This window comes from Alnus glutinosa, chromosome 1, assembly GCF_958979055.1.
Source record: "Alnus glutinosa chromosome 1, dhAlnGlut1.1, whole genome shotgun sequence".
NCBI lineage: Eukaryota > Viridiplantae > Streptophyta > Magnoliopsida > Fagales > Betulaceae > Alnus > Alnus glutinosa.
Window position 1 is genome coordinate 2463189 of NC_084886.1, and position 19302 is coordinate 2482490.

General features: G+C 34.9%; 4 protein-coding genes across 4 annotated transcripts; all 4 read left to right on the top strand.

Moving 5' to 3' along the window:
* Positions 1-534: 534 nt before the first annotated feature.
* Positions 535-2092, top strand: LOC133858907 (endoplasmin homolog). The gene is made up of 3 exons (XM_062294357.1): positions 535-957; positions 1628-1739; positions 1881-2092. The coding sequence occupies exons 1-3, from the start codon at positions 838-840 to the stop codon at positions 1907-1909; spliced, it is 261 nt and encodes an 86-aa protein (XP_062150341.1). The 5' UTR covers positions 535-837; the 3' UTR covers positions 1910-2092.
* A 1189-nt stretch (positions 2093-3281) lies between these two features.
* LOC133865488 (regulator of G-protein signaling 1) lies at positions 3282-10937 on the top strand. Its single transcript, XM_062301914.1, has 11 exons — positions 3282-3562; positions 3803-3923; positions 4063-4126; positions 4230-4314; positions 5719-5792; positions 7089-7280; positions 8165-8253; positions 8385-8623; positions 8923-9047; positions 10103-10224; positions 10317-10937. The coding sequence occupies exons 1-11, from the start codon at positions 3486-3488 to the stop codon at positions 10521-10523; spliced, it is 1395 nt and encodes a 464-aa protein (XP_062157898.1). The 5' UTR covers positions 3282-3485; the 3' UTR covers positions 10524-10937.
* A 155-nt stretch (positions 10938-11092) lies between these two features.
* Positions 11093-13983, top strand: LOC133858413 (receptor-like protein EIX1). The gene is made up of 2 exons (XM_062293882.1): positions 11093-12135; positions 12238-13983. The coding sequence occupies exons 1-2, from the start codon at positions 11515-11517 to the stop codon at positions 13981-13983; spliced, it is 2367 nt and encodes a 788-aa protein (XP_062149866.1). The 5' UTR covers positions 11093-11514.
* A 2659-nt stretch (positions 13984-16642) lies between these two features.
* Positions 16643-18215, top strand: LOC133860137 (very-long-chain 3-oxoacyl-CoA reductase 1-like). Its single transcript, XM_062295811.1, has 3 exons — positions 16643-17349; positions 17467-17536; positions 17721-18215. Exons 1-3 carry the CDS (start codon positions 16733-16735, stop codon positions 17988-17990), a joined length of 957 nt encoding a protein of 318 aa, XP_062151795.1. The 5' UTR covers positions 16643-16732; the 3' UTR covers positions 17991-18215.
* Positions 18216-19302: the final 1087 nt, after the last annotated feature.

Sequence of the window (19302 nt, forward strand, 5' to 3'; positions counted from 1 at the left end):
CTAAATTACGAATCACTCTCTGTAGTACTATAATTACAAATCATTCATTGAACCCGTTTTCCGTCAACCAAGTAAACAAAGTCCGTTAGTAGATTACAATACAAATGATATTTAGAGGTTATCTCACTGGCAAACTAACAGATTTTGTTAACTTGGTGGACGAAAAAGGGGTTTAGGGAGTGATTCGTAATTATAGTTTACCACAATGACCTTTCATGAACTTTTTGTACCACAAGGAGTGATTCATAATTCAGGCCAACCCCAGGGATCAATGGTGCAATTATCCCAAAATAAAATAAAATAAAAAGAAATAATTCCAACCAAAAATTTGAGGAGGAATCATATATATATATATAATAGAAGAATCATTTAGAGGAATGCATAATATTAAGACAAGTGGCATTCTATTAAACTTACAAGTGTACTTATTTTTGTGTTAAAAATGCGGCATTTAACTGAACCCCCATTTATGTGTTAAACATATGGTATCTCATGCAATTGATATATAAGTGTACCTATTTTATGGAATCAAAATAACTGCATCTTATTCAGTTTACTTTTCCTACAAAATAACTGCATCATAACTGTTTGCTAAACAGATATCTGAAACAAGTTTAACTGTTTTCAAAAAAACAAAGTAAAAAGAAGGAAAACTGAAAAAGAGGGACGTGCGTCTTACCAGAGAGAGACAAACGTTTTTTTTTTTTTTGGCTAGAACATTCTACTCCCTCTATAGGAACAAGGACATTTTTCTCATGGAGTTAATCTCCAACGCCTCTGACGTAAGATTGTGTTTTGTGAACCACATTTCTTATTTATAATTATTATTACGATTTAATGTTAATTATGCAAAACCGTTATACTTTTCAATTTCAGGCATTGGACAAGATTAAGTTCCTTTCTCTCACAAGAAAAGAGATTTTGGGCAAAGGAAAGAACACCGAGCCTGACATCCAGGTCAGTAATATTTGGCCACATTAAATTAATAAAGATAATGAAACATTGAATTATAGCCCGCTTGGTTAGCAGTTTCTAAATCACATTTTGATAAAATTGTGGTTTAGTATTTAAATTGGAGTTTGACCTTTCAAATAGTTGCCATTGTTTTCAAATTTCTGCTATTTTTTAAAAATGAACTTTAACCTGCTAAATTGCGGGGTCAATCGCATTCTTAGGATTCATTTGGATTTGTGATTTCTAAAAGTACGATTTAAAAATTGAGATTTTAAAATTTGTGATTTAAAAAAAGAATTTCTAAAAAATGCAGTTAAGCGTTTGGCAAAATCGCACTTTGGCATTTAAAACTCCAGATTATTAGCCTTTAAAATTTTAGGTTTTCAAAAAAGCACTCTCTTGACTGCGATTTGAAAAAACAATTTTTTGCATTTTGAAATCACAATTTTTTAAAAACTCAATTCTCAAATGATTTATTTTCTGCGATTTGATTTAAAATCGCATTTTTTTTTTTTTAATGAAATCGTAATTTCCAACGCAACCTTAGTATTGCGCTAAAGAGAGAAGAAAAAGTCTAAATAATTTGATAATAGTCGATACATGTATTGCTGAATATGGAACGGCTTTTTCTTTTTCTTTTTTGGTCTGAAACATGTGAAATGATATAACGCAGATTAAATTAGACAAGGAGAAGAAAATCCTTTCAATTTGTGACAGAGGTATTGGTATGACAAAGGATGATTTAATCAAGAATTTGGGAATCATAGCAAAGTCTGGAACTTCAGGTATCTAAGTCCTGTAAAGTTTTTTTTTTTTTTTTTTTAATTTTTTTTAAATGATTTTATTATTATTATTATTATTATTATTATTATTAATTAGAGTTGGTTGTTAACTATGTGGATTTGGGTCGATCTTTATTCTTTCAGTGTTCGGGGAGAAAACGCAAACGAGTTGAGATCTCAATCTCATTGGGCAGTTTGGAGTTCCCTCAATTTATTTTGTAGCATTACTTTAACTTATTTTTGCAAATAAATTGCAATACATACGGAGGTATGTTCTCAATAAATATTTCTTGCTTCATCAATATTGTAAATTGTAATTCACAAATTGAATTGGTATATACTTATACTTTTTACCATTGCATTCTTTGATTATTCTCTTAAGTAACAAATAATATTATATGTTTTACGTGAGTTTGATGAAGACATTAAGTAAATGATAATTTGTAAAAAAAAATTAATACATGTGATTTATTTTGCTTCCTTAAGACATAATTCACAATATATATTTATGTATTTTTATTCTATTCCTAATTTTTTTATTTTGTTTTTTAAATTAAATGTAGCATTTTAATAGAATAACTCAAAACTTTTTTTAAAACTACTTTGTACATTATCTATTACTTTTAAAACATAAGCACTTAAAGTAATTTTAATTTGTAAAAACCCGCGCATGACGCGGGTTACATGCTAATTATTATAAGTGCTGAAAGGAGAGAAAGGAGTGGAATGTTATTATTCCTTGATAATCAAACTTCTTAATTTTTATTTGAAAATAAGATGGTAGGAGATGTGTAAGGAAAGAATTTGTATTATTTTCGTTCAAACTTCAATTCTTTTATTTGTCATATTTATAAGTGATGAAAAGAGAGAAAGCAGTCGAATGTTTTTATTTCCTTGATAATCTAACTTTTTATTTATATTTTTTTTTTGATATATCACACGTTTTTAGGGTTTATTTTTAAATGGGGGAAAACTTAAATCAGGTTTTGATATATTACACATTTGACTGGGGCAGACACTGGGACGACCAAAGTCTGCCGTATAGACGAACTCTAGTGAGTTATAATGTCCCACCACTATTTTACTATGCTGACATGACACTGTAAATTCATCTTTGGATCAACCGATCAACCCTTGTTAAAATCTAAGAGTTGATTGACGGTGTTATGACAGTATAATGAAAATAGTGGTGGGATATTAGTATGGTATATAGAATTACTCTTCAATCTATAAAAGATAATGAGATAACTTTACAAAAGGATATTGAATTATACGTTGTTTTGAGATAAGAATATTGAACTAGCAAATGTTTCAAATTAGGGTATCCAAATTTCTAAACGTTTCATACTCACGATTAAAAATCTAAATCAAAATGTTGATTGGCACGCCACATCAGCAAAGTAGGACGGTGAAAATGGGTGGTCATGATTAAACTGGTGGAATAACACGTGTATATTATAAAAAAACTAGTCATACTTTACGATTGTGTGCCGATGGGCCATGATATCATTGATTAATAAATAAAAGCCGTGGCCCATGCCTAGAGTTTGAAAAATTCGACGAAAAGAATTTAGGGGAATCAAAGACCCCAAGATTTCATTCAAACATCACATGGAAATGGGCTCTTCCCATAACCATTAGCGTAGATGTCATTAGTATTTTGACTGACTATTGAGTCTTAGATGGGTCTAATGCTACAATTACTGGATTTTAATTCGGAGGCCAAAGAAGATCTTATATGCAAGGAAAATGGCGAGCTGTGCAGTGGAAGGAGGCTGTGTCACCGACTACATAGCCATCGCCATATCCATCCTCTCTATGATCTTGTACGTTTCCTCCTTCTTCATCATCTTTAAGTGTTGAACTTTTGATACCACTTTTTAATCAAGCTGTTGGAAGTTGAATTTTGTTATTCTTTTGTTTGCGTGGTGTCTATTTGATGAAATGCCTCAGTGAGTTCCAGTGTAAGTAGAAGATCGGAAATTTTCTGGGTGTCTCCTCCCTAAAGCGATCTTGTTTTTTTTCTGGGATCAATAAGCTGTGTTATTGTCTCTCGTTCTTTTCAGGCTCCTCTTACGGTTCATTTTGCCGTTTCTGGTTCATGAGGCTCCTCGTACTAAAAACAGTGGCTTTTGGATTCCAGTGATTCAAGTTTTTGCCAGCTTCAACCTTCTGTTGTCCATTGTGGTAGATTATAGATATATGATCGTTTTCTTTTGTTTTGTTACCCTTACTATGTTTTTGACGACTTTGTCCGCTAAAAGTTGGAGTAATGGACTTTTTAGTTTATACTTTTTGCCATACTGTTAACCCACGCTCCATGCAGGTGTCCATCGGTTTCCTAAGACTCAAGAAGAGGCATTGGTGGCAGTCTTGCTATGTTTGGGCAGGTTTTTCACTTCTGTTATTAGTCACAACCTTTTTTAAGTTTGTATCTTTTCTGCAAATGGTTATTTCTTAGGAGCATTGATTTTGAGTATCTTTTGGTTTCAGTCTGGATAGAAGGCCCATTTGGATTCGGTTTGCTGCTGAGCTGTCGCATTACGCAGGCATTTCAACTATACTACATATTCGTCAAGTTCAGTAATGTTTTTACATAATTGAAATTAGTACTCCACTGTAATTCTCAATGAACCTTGACGTCGGGTCGTAACTTGGGCATCAAGTCAACAATCTACTGTTTTAAGGGCCTAACCACTTATCCAAAATCTCTAGGTCCGTTGCATATTGAGTTGGTTAAACCCTTAACCCATAGGATCGTAATATTCAACGATGCTTGGAGAATTCAAGGTTCACGGTGGCCCATTCTATCAATACTAACACAATGGTAGCCCTTTCCCTTTTGCCAGCTCCACTTACCAATTAATGTTCAATTAATTAGCACTATGCCTATACATAATACTAAGACGTTTTAATCTAACCTATATGTTGCCCCTTCTGTGACTCGAATTTGTGATGTGGTGCCTGCTCTGATATCAATTTTTATGGGCAACCATTGATCCAAAAACTCTAAGACTGTTGGATACTGATTTGGCTAAACCTTTAACCCTTAGACTCGTAACATTCCACCATACTTCCGAATCCGATGTCCATGGCTGTCAACTTTATCGACACGGACCAGATGGTAATATTTTTTTTTTGGCAGCTCTACTTACTTACTAGTATTCAATGACTTAATAATATGCTCATACGTAATACCAAGGCATTTCAATCCATCTTATAGGTCGCCTCCTCTGTGACTCTAACCCGTGACGTAGTGGTTGCTCTGATTCTAATTGTTAAGGGCCTAACCTCTGATTCAAAATTTCTAGGACTGTTGGATACTAATTTGGTTAAACTCTTAACCATTAGGATCGGAAGATACTGGGTGTGTTTGGTAACAACCCTCCCCTTCCCTTATTTTTACTTCTTAAAAAAGAAAATATATCAACTTAAAAACATTTTAACTTTTTTCACTTTCTATATCACATCAATATTTTTTTTTACTATTTGAATAAGAAAAAATCCACTACAATACTTATAAAAAAATAAAAAAAAACTACTACAATGCAAAACTTTTTCACTTTTCATACAAATTCTTTCTACTTTAAATCGCAGCAATCACTTCTTACTATTCAAAAACAAAACTCACCTCAATAACCTTTACCAAACACATCCACTGACTGTAGATTGACCCTCCCCACCTTACCCCATCTGTCTTCATCCAAGCCAAGGTCCTTGGGACTATTCGGATATGCTTGGTTAATTGTTCTGTGACAATTGAAACAATAAACAGGTGGACAACGTGAACTTATGGGGGCTAGAGTTTTTCTTTCTGTTTTTGTTCAACATAGCACATGTTTAACCCAAGGATTTGTTCCTGTATTGGCTCAAACCTTTTCTGCCTACTGCACTACTTCACTAGAGCTGTTAGAATTTGCCTATTTGTGACTATTTTATCAGAAAATGCTCTACTTACTAGTTACTACAACTGATATTTCAGGAGGCGTTTACCACTGATCAGATCTTATATATTTCTTCCACTAATTCTTTTGCCATGGGTTGCTGGGGCTGCATGTAAGAGTCTCTAAATTAAATGAATTTACTTATTTGGATATGTATCTTGTCAAATTGGACTTCCTACAATGAAATTAAGATACATATGGAGCAGTAATTTTTTTTTTTTTTAATTAAAAAAAAATGGAGCAGTGTTTTTTTTTTTTTTTAATGAATTTAGCAGTAATATTTTTGAATGAAGCAATCACTTTTCTTTTCCAGGGCCTCGTTTTATATTTTAATTTTTTCTTCAATATTGAATATATGTAAAGCCTATTTAATGCAGATTCTAATATTCCTTGGAAGTATTTTTGCTGTGTTCATATTGATTGTACCTTTTTTTCTCTTTTCCTTCCAGTTTTTTTCTTCATCGTACTCTGTCAGACATTAACAACTCAATTTTTTTATTTCTTATACATTTGTGATATTTATGCTTTCAACAGCCAAAGCATAGATATGCAGTTCTCAGATTATTGTTTCCTGGATTACTAGGGTGTTATTTATATACAGGAATACTATTTGAGGCAGAGGCGTTAGGGTAACATTGTTTTGCAAATTTTCAAACCATATGCCTCTAAATAGACCAGTTTCAACCCTTTGGGACTTCATGTTTTACTTTTTTTTGCCAAACTTCTGTTTGGGGAGCTTCAAGCTCGATGTCTTTGTACATGATTTTCAATTGCTTATAAATTTAAATAACTGCGGGAAGGAGTCTTATGTCAAAGACATGGAAAAATAATGAAAATTATCTATTATGGCATTAGTGTAGCAGGGGAAGAGAATTCCCAAGAACAAAGACACATTTCATCCATGGAAGTTCTTGATGGGCAAGGCATGTGTACCGAAATTCATCAAAAATATTCTCAAATAACATTGTCAAGCCCCATTTTCTCCAGTTATCACAAATGCCTTCCAAGTTATCATATGCTGCCACTTAAATTGGTACAGTGCTTTGGTTTGAACAATCTTAGAAATGACTCCAGTAAGTTTGACAATATTGGGAAGGGTACTTTGTCTATCATGGAATTGTATTCAACCGTACATCATCAATGTATAATCTTGGTCCAACATTACAGTAATTTGATTTTCTCTAATCTGAAACTGTTATTCATTATATTCATGCAAGTTATTTTAAATTTTCTCCAGTCTGTTGACTTGAGTGGTCTAGCCAACCGAAGTGTTGTTTGTACAAGTCATTAGTCACCAGCCTGGAGCTCTTTTGAACTGGTTGTTGTTTGCATGGTTTTTCACTCCTTCATTTGCTCTTGCTCCTATACAATTTGCAGCTTCTAACACGATTACTTGCATTTTCTGTAGTTATCCATATGAAGAAGCCTCTAAATGATCGGTGTCATCTGGGGACTTACTGGATAATTCCAGTTGTTTCTCTTCACACGTCGTATGTTTCTGCTTTAGTTGGATTTACTGGGGCTATTCGGCATGTAGAGTTCAGGTTCGATGAACTGAGAGACCTGTGGAGGGGAATACTTGTCTCAGCCTCTTCCATTGGTACACTTTCCTCTAGGTTCTACAAGGCCTTTTAATTTTTCTTGACTTGCTCTATGTACATTGGCTATGGTATATCCTATAGTCCTTGATGGATCTTCCTATTTTGTAATTAGGAATAACTATATAATTTTATGGCTGTGGCAGTTTTCTAGGTATTGAAAACTTCCTTAGAGCGGTATTCCCAGCTTCTTGCAAAAAGTTGTACACGTTGTCGTATTCCGACAGATCTGTTGGTGATTGGTGAACATTTTTTTTTTTCCCATGAGCAGTAAACATAGGTTTTTGATATAATAATTACAAAGTTCAGGTTTTATTTTTGGGAATTATATAGGGATATCTGCAAAACTCAAAAGGAGCCGACAATAGATGTTAGTACACTATCTGCTTGACCATCTATATGTGAATGAAACTAGTTTAAGATGTCCCATTAGGAATCAGTAATTATGTATGGACAGGATATCTTGTAGCCTCGGTCATCTTGTCACGTTTCCATTTACATATGCAAAAACAACTGGGGGGAAGGAAGGAAGAAAGGGAGGGCGGAGAGTGGAGGGGGGGGGGGGGGGGGGCGGGGAAGGGAGGAAGGCACCATTGGAAGTGATTTGATCACTGCTTATGTGACTGTTAGGCAGGTTAGTGGACATTCTGCATGTATAACACTGTGGAAGAAACATCAATCATCTGAAACTTCCCTTGATAAAGTCACAACAGACTAAAAATAGGTTAATGTTTGTTGTATCCCGTTCTTTGCATCTCTTATAGACATCCCATGTATTGGGGCTACGCCCTTCCTCATTTTGCAATGAAACTTATTGAAAGATGATTAAGTCAAAATATGTCACCTTCGTCTCGGCCTTAATATGTGCTCTTTTTTTCACTTCCAGGAGTATGGGTTGCTTCTTACATTTTGAATCAAATTCATGATGAGATCTCATGGCTTCAGATTTCCTCCAGATTTCTTCTTTTGATTATGGTATGCAGTATTGTTGATTTGTGCCTCTTCATCTTTATGCACCTGCCGCCATCGTTAGTTGATTGAGGTTTAAGTTGTTATTGTCTTCAGCTCATGTGTATTTGCTAAGATTTCTTAGGCATATTCTACAGGCAAGTATTCTAGTACTGGCTATTTTCTCTATATCAAGTTCACAACCTCTACTCTCGCAAATCAGCTTAAGGAAAAGGGAACCCCAAGAATATGAGACAATGGGCCAGGCTTTGGGTATACCTGATAGTGGACTACTATTGCAGAGGGAACCAACTCAAGTCATTGATCCTAATGAACCATTGGATAAGCTTCTTCTGGACAAAAGATTTCGGCAGTCCTTCATGGCATTTGCAGACAGGTGTTGTATTTCTGCCAAACTTCAGTATTTGGGTATACATTTATGTGGAAAACATTCTTAGGGTTTTTTTTTTTTTCACGAGAGGAAAATTCCCAGGTGGAAAGATAGCATTTTTCTTAAGCTAAATGCGGAGAGAAATTTGCCATTTTTTAGTAATTCCATAGAGATAAATGAAGCCTTAGAACCCACAAGATATCTCCAGGTCCCCCTTTTTTTATTTTATCCTCTTTTTTTTTTTCTTTTTTTTTTTTCCTGTAGAAAAAATTGGAATAAACTTGTCGTTTTCTTTTTAATCGCAGTTGTTTGGCTGGGGAGAGTGTGCATTTCTATGATGAGGTGCATGAGCTTGGCAAAATATCTGTAGATGACCCTGTAAGAAGGATCTACATGGCACGGCATATTATTGACAAGTACATAGTTGCAGGTTTGTGATTTTAATTTAATGGAATTGTAGTCAAAGCCAATTCTTTATCTTGTACATGCATCACCTCCAACTTAAGTCTCATACTAATAATATGAACTAACTTTATCTTTATTAACATTTGAATGCCACTGTTCATATGGCCCCTGTGGGTTGCACAGGCCTAATTATAGGGACTTCAATAGGTAGTTGAAGCATATATTGTAGTGTGACTTTATGAAGAACGATCTTCATCTCGTAGTTTTGGCAAGAGAGGGATGTTATCCGTTGGACTGTAACTACTTCTTGTTTTCATCTTTTTTCAATTTTGGCATGATAAGTAAAAAAACCCAAGCTACTCTGAGCTCACCCTTTAAGCTTATTCAAATACCTACTACTTGGCTCGAGATAAAGGAACTGATTTCAAACAACCTACCACTCAACTCAACTTAAATGTTTACTGTCAAGCTCCTTGAGATCAATCGATAAACAGCTTGTTTGAGCGTGCTACTAAAATAAATAAAGCAAGCTCAAGTAGCTTATTACTAGGCTTATTTCTAGTCCTACTCATTGGTGTCCAGTCTTTGTAGCACTCGCTTTATTTCCAGTTATAGAGTTTGAGCAATCTTGGTACTTGAAATGTTTATCTAAAGTTTGGCAGCCCCTATTACCATATAGGCTTGTAGATGTCTGATTGACCTTATTTGTTAGAAAGCACTGGTCATATGAGCAATTTTCACCCTACTTTTCAATGTCATTGCTATTTTTAGGAAATATATATTAAGGACTTATAATTGCATGTCGCTGGACAAACTTGTAGATAAATAATTGAAAGTTGTGCTATTTAATAAACGAGGTAACTCACAATCTTGTCATTAAAGGACAGATCAACTTTATGGTACCATGTGATCTAGTATTAATTTGCTGATCCAAAGCTGGAAAGGCACTCTGAACTAGTTTGTAGTCACTGCAAGATCAAAATTTTGTTGGTTCTTTCTGGTTCAGCAATTCATACCCCATTTACCTTCCAAGCTTATGGGCCATAACTTTATCTGAAATGTTTTGTTCAATTTACACAGGTTCAGCAATGGAGGTGAATATTTCTCACCGAAGCCGACAAGAAATCTTGACTACTGCCGATCTGGCACACCCTGATCTCTTTAATAATGCACTGAATGAGTTGTTGCAGTTGATGAAAATGGTAGGTTATTTCCTGGGTTTATGCAATTTTACTGGTTTCATTTGGATTAGTATCATGTCTGAGTATGTTTTTCTTTTTTTCCCCCCCTCAAGAACCTGGGAAAAGATTACTGGTCATCCATGTTCTTCTTGAAGTTCAAAGAAGAAGCCAGTATGAGATCCAATGGCAATGAGCTGGAACAGGTGACGGGTTGGAACTTCTCTCCTAGGTTGAGTGCTGTACACGGTGCTGACGATCCCTTTCACCAAGAAAACTTAAAGGGTTCGGGCATTGATAGTCATGGTTCAGAGATGCAATGAACCAGGAGTTTGGAACTTTGTCTTTATCACTCGAGTAGCATTCCTATAATCGGGATAATTTGTTTTTTACCTGCGACAGAATGGCTTGGAAAGCCAATAAGAAGAAAGTGAAAAAGAAAGGATAAGGGAAAGAAGAAAGGAGGTGAACTGAGTAGCAAGTGTAGTAACATGTTGTATGTATGCAATATAGCTGTACAGACACTGATTTTGTTTTAACAGAGAATAATACCAAAGGGAATTATGTTTCTTTAAAAAAGTAGTGTTTGATTTTCCCATTGAAGCTATTGTACGGGAGACCCATATTATTCTCTCCTTGTGAAATTTTGAACTCTCATCTTCTGTAAATTATTATGCGGTTTGTAGTCCTAAATTCTTGACTAGTTAGTGGTATAAAATCAGTCATTCCACGTGTTAGGATTTCTTCTTTAGTTGAGCTAATTTTTGGTATATATATTTGACCACCCAAGTGAAATTTATCACATGATGACAGGGTTTCTTCTTTAGATGAGCTAATTTTTCGTATTTGACGATTACAGAATTTAGTCCTTCCTTCACGTTGGTATAAAATTTTGGCAACAATGGTGACAAAGTAATTGAGGAAAGGTGTGAGATTTAGGCATCGATGGTGACAGAAGAAGGACCAAAGAGGCTGACTGAGATTACAGAATTTAGTCCTTCCTACACGTTGGTATGAGATTTAGGCATCGATGGTGACAGAAGGAGGACCAAAGAGGCTGACTGAGATTACAGAATTTAGTCCTTCCTTCACGTTGTTATTATTTTGATGTATATTATTGGTGAAGCATGGAGTGCGAAACACTCTTGTTAATTGTCTTCCTATTTAATTAGCATCGAGACATTGACTTGAAGAACTTTCTTTGGCGGTCATATTAAGAGGAATCTTCAACTCAATTTCTTCAAGGGGCCTCGTATATTTATATGTCATATTACCGTTTGAGATAACAACTCGTATTTCCTTCTTTATTGTGATATGGCCACAGTTGTGAATAGGAATACCGGTTTTCTGGTGGCCCTTTTGCATTGGTATCTTTCCTTGGCTACTATTATATGCATGTTTACAAATGGTCATGGAAATCCAAATGCCCTTTGCAGAAAAAGAGAAAGAGAAGCCCTCCTCACCTTCAAACAAGGTATCACAGATCCTTCCAATCAACTCTCATCTTGGATTGGCGAAGAGTGTTGTATGTGGAAAGGAATTGGTTGTGACAACACAACTGGGCATGTCATCCAGCTAAATCTTACAAATGCAGATCATCCTTGGTCCAAATTGGGTGGGCTGATAAGTGATTCTTTGTTGGAGTTGGAACATCTTCAATATTTGGACCTAAGTTCAAATGGTTTTGAAGATAATCATTTTCCAAGCTTCCTTGGACACTTCCGAGATCTAAGATATCTAAACCTCTCAGATGTGGGTTTCAGGAGTACTACAGCAAATCCTTATCAACTAGGAAATCTCTCAAACTTGCACTATCTTGACATCCGAGGTCTCTTCCTAAATATTGACAACCTTGAATGGTTATCTCATCTTTCCTTGCTAGAATTCCTAGACATGAGTGAGATCGATCTTAGTAAAACATCTGCATACCTACAGGTATATTTTATATCTGCTATGCTTGATCTATCATTGAATATCTTAATTTGTCTATTCAACATTTGACTGGTTTCATAATCTATCTTAATTTTTATTGATCAGGTTCCAATTCAAGTTGCTTTCCAGAACATGTCTACTCTGAGATATCTATATCTCCGTGGTACCAACTTCTCTTACATGATCCCTAACTGGTTATACAATATGACTACTCTTGAAAGACTTGATCTTTCAAATAACCATATTCAAGGTGTGCTTCCTAGCGCCTTTGGAAGCCTTTCCCGGTTGATATATCTTGACCTGTCAAACAATAGGCTTGAAGGAAAATCTCTAAGATTCTTGGGAAATCTTTGTAAACTGCAACACTTAGATTTATCTCGCAACAATCTTAGTGGAGGTGTATATGAACTTTTAGGAAATTCATCTGCTTGCAGCGCGACAAGTTTAAAGTTTTTAAATTTGGCTACAAATAAACTTTCAGGTGTAGTCCCTTCTTGGTTTTGGAACCACTTTTCCCAAATTAGTGTTCTAGATCTTTCTGACAATTACTTTAATGGGAGCATTACAAGTTTATCTTGTGGAGTGGAAGTTTATCTTGGTTCAAACAACTTTTCTAGCCCTCTCCCCAACATCTCTTCTACCATTCAGGATTTAGATCTTTCAAATAACTTATTCAGTGGATTTTCTACTGCCTTTTGTGAAGATGTTGTGCACCAGTTGCATTATCTTGATCTTTCAAGAAATCTTTTATCCGGAGAAATTCCTGACTGTTGGATGCTCAACTATGTTTTATTAGAAGAGCTATACTTGGGGAACAATAACCTGACAGGAAAGATACCAAGCTCCATGGGTTCTATACCATCACTTTTATCCTTATCCTTGCATAAAAACAATCTGGTAGGAAATTTACCGTTGTCCATGCAAAATCAGACAGCGATAGAGCTTTTAGATCTTAGTGAAAATCATTTCTCTGGCAGCTTACCCCTTTGGTTTGGAAAAAGTTTATTCACTCTTATGGTTCTTGTGCTTCGCTCAAACAACTTTAGTGGCAGTCTTCCTCAAGAGCTCTGTCGCCAAACTCAACTTCAGATCTTGGACGTTTCAAATAACAACTTCTCAGGATCCATTCCACGATGCTTTGGAAATTTTAGCGCCATGGTGAGACCAGCAGAAGGTGCCCGAATCTTTGATTTTATCCCACCAAAGGGAGGATTCTCACAATCAACATTCTTAGTGAGGAACGGAATGGAGTACGAATATAAAAATATTCTTGCTCTCGTCACAAGCATGGACCTTTCGAGCAACAATTTAATCGGAGAGATCCCCGAGGAACTCACCAATCTCTACGGCCTGCTATTCTTGAACTTGTCTAACAATCAACTCCATGGAAAGATTCCAGACAAGATCAATACCATGAAATTGTTGGAGTCTCTCGATGTATCAATGAATCATTTGACAGGTGTAATACCTCAAAGCATGGGGAATTTAACATTCTTAAGCCAGTTGAACTTATCATACAACAACTTGTCTGGTAGAATTCCCTCCAGCACTCAGCTTCAAAGCTTTACTGCACTGAGTTTCATTGGCAACCATGATCTTTGTGGACCTCCGCTTACGCCCAGCTGCATTGGAGACAACACACCCCCAGAGCCAATAACACCAAATTTTGATGACAAAGGAGGCGAGGACAGCGGCTGGATTGACATGAAGTGGTTTTACATTAGCATACCATTGGGATTCGTTGTGGGGTTTTGGAGCTTATTTGCTCCATTAGCTTTGAACAAGGCTTGGAGATATGCTTACTTTAAGTTTTTTGATAACATGATGTATAAACTCTTCGGTCGTGTTTGAAACATGAAATACATACTCTTTGCCAGAATACCATGCTTTTGCATATTGTGGAAAGAAAATTGTTGTTTCTATTCAATAAAGCAAATAGTGTTATCTTTAATAATAACCACCCTTCCCCCTCACCTAGAAGGAGATTCTTTATTAATTAATTTATTTTATGGGCTTTCTAGCTAGTATCTGTTATGGGGCAATTGATGTTGTGGGGTTCCCCACCTCATGTTGTCCTGTTCTATATGAATATAATTTCTTTGTATGATTGAAATTTTTATAATAAAGACACTGTTGATAGGTTATGATTGCCCTGTATATTGAGGACTTAGTCCTCTTCTATTTATATAGGAATGTACATGAAATACAATGAGTTTTAAATTACAAGAAAACAATCAGAAGATATGACAGAGACGTAAACCAGAAACTTAAAAACTTACAGAGAACCAAAAAACAGAGATGAAAGGAGGACCTCCTCTCCCTTTTCCTTTATAATTTTCACTCTCCGCTCCTACACTCTTCCTCTCATTCTGGTATTTTCTTTTGTTTACAGGTGTTCTTCGACCAGATTAGCAATTTTGGCCTCTCCGCTTTGCATCTGTCCATCTACCTTCATGTTATGCCGTTCATCTCTTCCATAGCCGCTGCTGATGTTTGCTGGTTGTGTTTTTGTTTTGAATAAAAGTTTTCTTCTCCATAAATCTACTCTCATGGACGATCTATGGAATGAAGGTTAGTCAGGTGTGATGGGTTATCACTCACAGCCTGGATAGTTCAATGTGAAAGATTATCTCTCACGTCTGATTTAAATAAATTTTTCTAGAATATTTAGCTACCCTCATCTTAGATCTAGTCTGCTCGGAACAGATCTGCTCTTTAACTATTTTTGTATATGGATTAGCAAGATATGAAAGTCATAGATAACACTTTTTTATAAGAATTTTGTTTGTATCTATGATTTTGTAACCTCATAACATGTGGCTATAATTTTACAGAACTTTATGCTTTACGATCTTAATTTGGTCAATAAAATAATGCTCAACCAAAACATAAAAGCTTTAAAAACAGTTGGGTGAAAAATCAATCAATATTCAACAACCAGGCTCTGCTACGAAGTAAATGATCTGACTGTTAAAACAAGACAATTTTTCGTTGTACATTATTGTTAATTACCTCTTATGTGTCCTTTTGACCAATGAGAAATAGAGAAATAATGCCCAGCCAAAAAGAAAAGAGAAATATATAAATAATTGACGGGTATTTTAATTTATAGAAGCTTTAAAGAATTATTGCAGAAAATGTATATATCTTTTTCTTTTTCCTTTTTTTTTTTTTTTTCTGTAGTTTAGGACTAAAATCTTTTGGTTTTCATTAGTATCATATTAACGTACTTCCGACTAATTAAGATGATTTTGAAAACTGAACCAAATTTTTGTGGCTCTATATATGATAGGAACTCCAAGGGTTTCCCAACGTACGTTGCAAATCAGAAAACAAAATAAAATAAAATTATCAATCAATTGATCGACCATTTTCAAGGGATCGTACATATATCAAATAGATCATTTGGAGGAGATCAACCTCTAAATATTGCATAGATTATTAAATTTAAAGCAATTGAGTTTTCACTGATTAAATTACCATAATCGAGGAATATTGCAGCCTATTTTAAAAATAATAATTATTAATTACAAAACCACCAACTAATGAAAAGACTAGCTTCTATCATATACAATTTTTTATTTTATTTTTTTTTGATAAATTAAAAATAATGAGAAAATGAGATAAACCCACACAACCATATTGAGAGAGAGCAAAAAAATTTTAGTCGAGAACACAATTATTATAATTACGGAAAAACATATATAATTAGGAAACTATTACGGAAATATTATATTATAGGATCCTATATATTATCCCCACCCTTCAACACAACATTTCTCTAGAAGTTGATTAATAATAATAAAAAAATTTTTTTAAAAAAAAAAAAAAAAAACATGTCGATCTATAATCTTATACCACTAGTGGTCCCCATGTCCACGTGAGTCGTGAAGGCCTGAAGGGTAATGTCTCATGAATAGTGCGCTGTGCGGTGATACTGTGATAGTCACTATTATGTAAAATATGTATATATATATTTAATGTCATTTTATGTTGTTATGGCATTCTGTATTTTAATTTTTAATAAAAACAAATAGGAGAGAGAAATTAAGTTGTAACTTTTTTTTTATTAAAAAATATATAATATCATATCAACATAAAAAAACTACAAAAAAAAAAACACTAAAATGAGCGCGCTCTAGCATTTCTCTATATTTTTAAGGCTTCAATTAAAAGAGAATAAAAAAAGAGGAAAGAATGTCGGGTACGAGAAAGGAAACTGAGAAGAAAAAAAGGATTTGAACAACCAACATGGGGGAATTAAGGAAGCAGTTAAGAAGGGCGACAGGTAGGTACCGTGAAAGGGTACGAAAACGGGTTTTGAGTGTTATGTTGTGAGGAATCCCAATCCACCTAATTAATTGTGATCCTAGATTTGTCCACGTAATATGCTGGCCCCCGTGCAATATGCATCCACAAATTGTACGCTGGGTAGGTTGGAAACCTAAATTGTCATGACTATAACGTACGAACATGTCCAATTAAAATTAGGTATCATTTTTACGGAAGTCATTCAATTCGATCGATCACGTACTAAACACCCCCTCAAACTTTATAATTATAACGAAGCTAAACAATTTAGGAACAGCCTCAATTTTCAATGGAGTTGCAAGATTTGATCCTGATAGCAGCAACTTCTTTAGGCTTACTCTCTCTGTGTAAAGCCTTCATCAATTTTCTCGGATGGGTGTGGGTTATGTTCTTTCGGCCTCCAAAGAATCTCAAGGAGTATGGTTCATGGGCTGTGATAACTGGATCCACTGACGGAATTGGCAAAGCCCTTGCATTTGAATTGGGATCAAAGGGTCTTAACTTAGTCTTAGTTGGTCGCAGCCCTTCAAAACTTGAAGCTACATCGAAGGAGATACACGAAAAGTATGGCGGAAAAGTAGAAACAGAAAGTATTGTTATAGACTTCGCCAAAGCCAGCAGCGGAGAGGAGATATCTCAGATGATAGAGGGAGGAATAAGAGGGTTAGATGTTGGAGTTTTGATCAATAACGCAGGGATGGCATACCCTAATGTAATGTTTTTTCATGAGGTTGAGTTAGAGCTGATAGAGAGCCTTGTGAAGGTGAACATAGATGCAGCGACTTGGGTCACTAGGTCTGTACTTCCTGGTATGCTGAAGAAGAAGAAAGGAGCAATAATCAACATTGGCTCAGCTACCTCCACGTTCTCTTACCCTTTAGGCGCCGTTTATGCTGCAACTAAAGCGTAAGTTTTCCTGGTCTTGAAGAAGAAGAAGAAGAAAAGATCTCCTTTTCTTCTTCTTCTTCTTCATATCGTAAGATATAATTGATCTTTACTTCTTAATTTACGTTGTCATGACAGGTATCTTGCAATGTTCTCAAGAAGCGTCGGTTTGGAATACAGGCAACACGGAATAGATATTCAGTGCCAGGTTCTTTCTTCTTTCCTTTCATTTTTTCAGGGAATATTATTCCTTTTTCAAGGGAAGGGGAGGATCGGAGGGAAACCCGGCCGGGGAGTCAACAAAAATCTTTTTCTCTATCTAAATTGTGGATGGATATATATAGGACTCTTGGATATTTAGTTTATTAATGGTGTCATATTCTGGCATGCAGATTCCACTATTTGTGGCAACAAAGATGGTAAAAGGTTTGAAGGCATCTTCTATCTTGGTTCCATCACCGGAAATGTATAGCAAAGCAAGCATACGATGGATCGGTTATGAGCATATCTGTATACCATACTGGATCCATTCTGTGCAGCGGTTTATAATGCGTGGATTGCCAGATGCATTGCTGGATTGGTGCCTTTTCCAGTACTTTCTCAACGTGGGTAAGAGAAGAGTGAAGACTTATGATGAAGGTGAAGCAGTGAAAACATTTTGATGTCTCAGTGTGTTCGTAGTATTTCTTTTCTCTCTCCCTCTCTCTCTCTCTTCCCTGATGATGGGAGAGAATCGTGCATGAGAGCTTCTACACATCCTCCCTTCATCCTCCCCTTATCACCTTTTTATAATAAAAAAATTAATTTTTATTAAAAAGTTGTCTCTGATGTGATATCAGAGACAATTTTTTAATAAAAATTAATTTTTTTAAGAAAAATGAGATGACAAGTGGATGAGAGTCTCCTCCTTAGCATTTTCTATCGTGTGTATATATATATATATTCCACATTTTACCCGGTCAACGGACCTATATATAATTAAATGCAAAATAGTTGAAGTACATATGTCGGTTTAAATATAATTAATGCCAACCTTCTTTGCAATAAAATTTTCAGATTAATTTTTAAGTCTTTTCTTGTAAGAACTAATAATAATAGGAAGAGACAAAAAAAAAAAAAAAAAAAAAAAAAAAACAAAAGAAAAGAAAAAAAAAGGTAGAGTAAACATAAATTTTAGGTAGTTTGGTGTATGATCTATATCTACACGTCAAAGCTTTTTCTTTGGCTATATCTTTCCTTAATTATTTGATTGAATACAAGACTCTATTTATAGAGAAATAGTCTGAACGTTACAAACATTTTCTACTTTTACATTAACAACAATAAATCTAATATATCATTTTGTAACTCATTGTAAAATCATAAAAATCTCGGTTTCAAGGTTATTCATGTGTTAAAAATGATACAAATAATAAGTATATAAAAAGACTCAACTGTCTCAAATAACTCAAAAGTGCGGGATACACTTACTACACTTAATCAATACTGGAAAATGTTATTGCCCCCTCTATACAATTGAGGCAATCAATTGCAAGGGATTCATTCCGCATAAGAATAATAAAAGAAATCATCTTTCATTTTTTTATTCTCTCAAAATTGATGTGATTTTTTTTTTTTTTTTTTAAACAATGAGAAACCTTCATTATTATATGAGACCCAAAAGGCCAGAAGCAGTAATTAGGGATACAAAAACTCCTAAAAACAAAGTTAAGGATTGAATCCTGATTTGGGGAGCAGCTATCTAAGCAGATAGACAAACAATACAAGCCACTCTTTACATATGAGTTTCACTAATGAAGATAAAAGAGTGCAAATTCTAATCTAAAAACAACTATTACAGTCCAGTTTGGATCTAAAATCTACCATGACAGGCTGCAAGGGTAACAATGAAAAATAAAGTGACTTCTAATTTAATGTGTGTGTGTGTGTGTGTGTAACGTGTAACAAAATATTGTAAAAGCGAAATTTAAAAGA

Coding starts and splice junctions, on each gene's coding strand:
- LOC133858907 (XM_062294357.1), top strand. CDS start 838: ATGTTAATTATGCAAAACCGTTATACTTTTCAATTTCAGGCATTGGAC. Junction 958..1,627: donor ACACCGAGCCTGACATCCAG/GTCAGTAATATT, acceptor GATATAACGCAG/ATTAAATTAGACAAGGAGAA. Junction 1,740..1,880: donor AGCAAAGTCTGGAACTTCAG/GTATCTAAGTCC, acceptor TTATTCTTTCAG/TGTTCGGGGAGAAAACGCAA.
- LOC133865488 (XM_062301914.1), top strand. CDS start 3,486: ATGGCGAGCTGTGCAGTGGAAGGAGGCTGTGTCACCGACTACATAGCC. Junction 8,254..8,384: donor GATTTCTTCTTTTGATTATG/GTATGCAGTATT, acceptor CATATTCTACAG/GCAAGTATTCTAGTACTGGC. Junction 9,048..10,102: donor TGACAAGTACATAGTTGCAG/GTTTGTGATTTT, acceptor CAATTTACACAG/GTTCAGCAATGGAGGTGAAT.
- LOC133858413 (XM_062293882.1), top strand. CDS start 11,515: ATGGCCACAGTTGTGAATAGGAATACCGGTTTTCTGGTGGCCCTTTTG. Junction 12,136..12,237: donor AAACATCTGCATACCTACAG/GTATATTTTATA, acceptor TTTATTGATCAG/GTTCCAATTCAAGTTGCTTT.
- LOC133860137 (XM_062295811.1), top strand. CDS start 16,733: ATGGAGTTGCAAGATTTGATCCTGATAGCAGCAACTTCTTTAGGCTTA. Junction 17,350..17,466: donor GTTTATGCTGCAACTAAAGC/GTAAGTTTTCCT, acceptor TTGTCATGACAG/GTATCTTGCAATGTTCTCAA. Junction 17,537..17,720: donor GAATAGATATTCAGTGCCAG/GTTCTTTCTTCT, acceptor TCTGGCATGCAG/ATTCCACTATTTGTGGCAAC.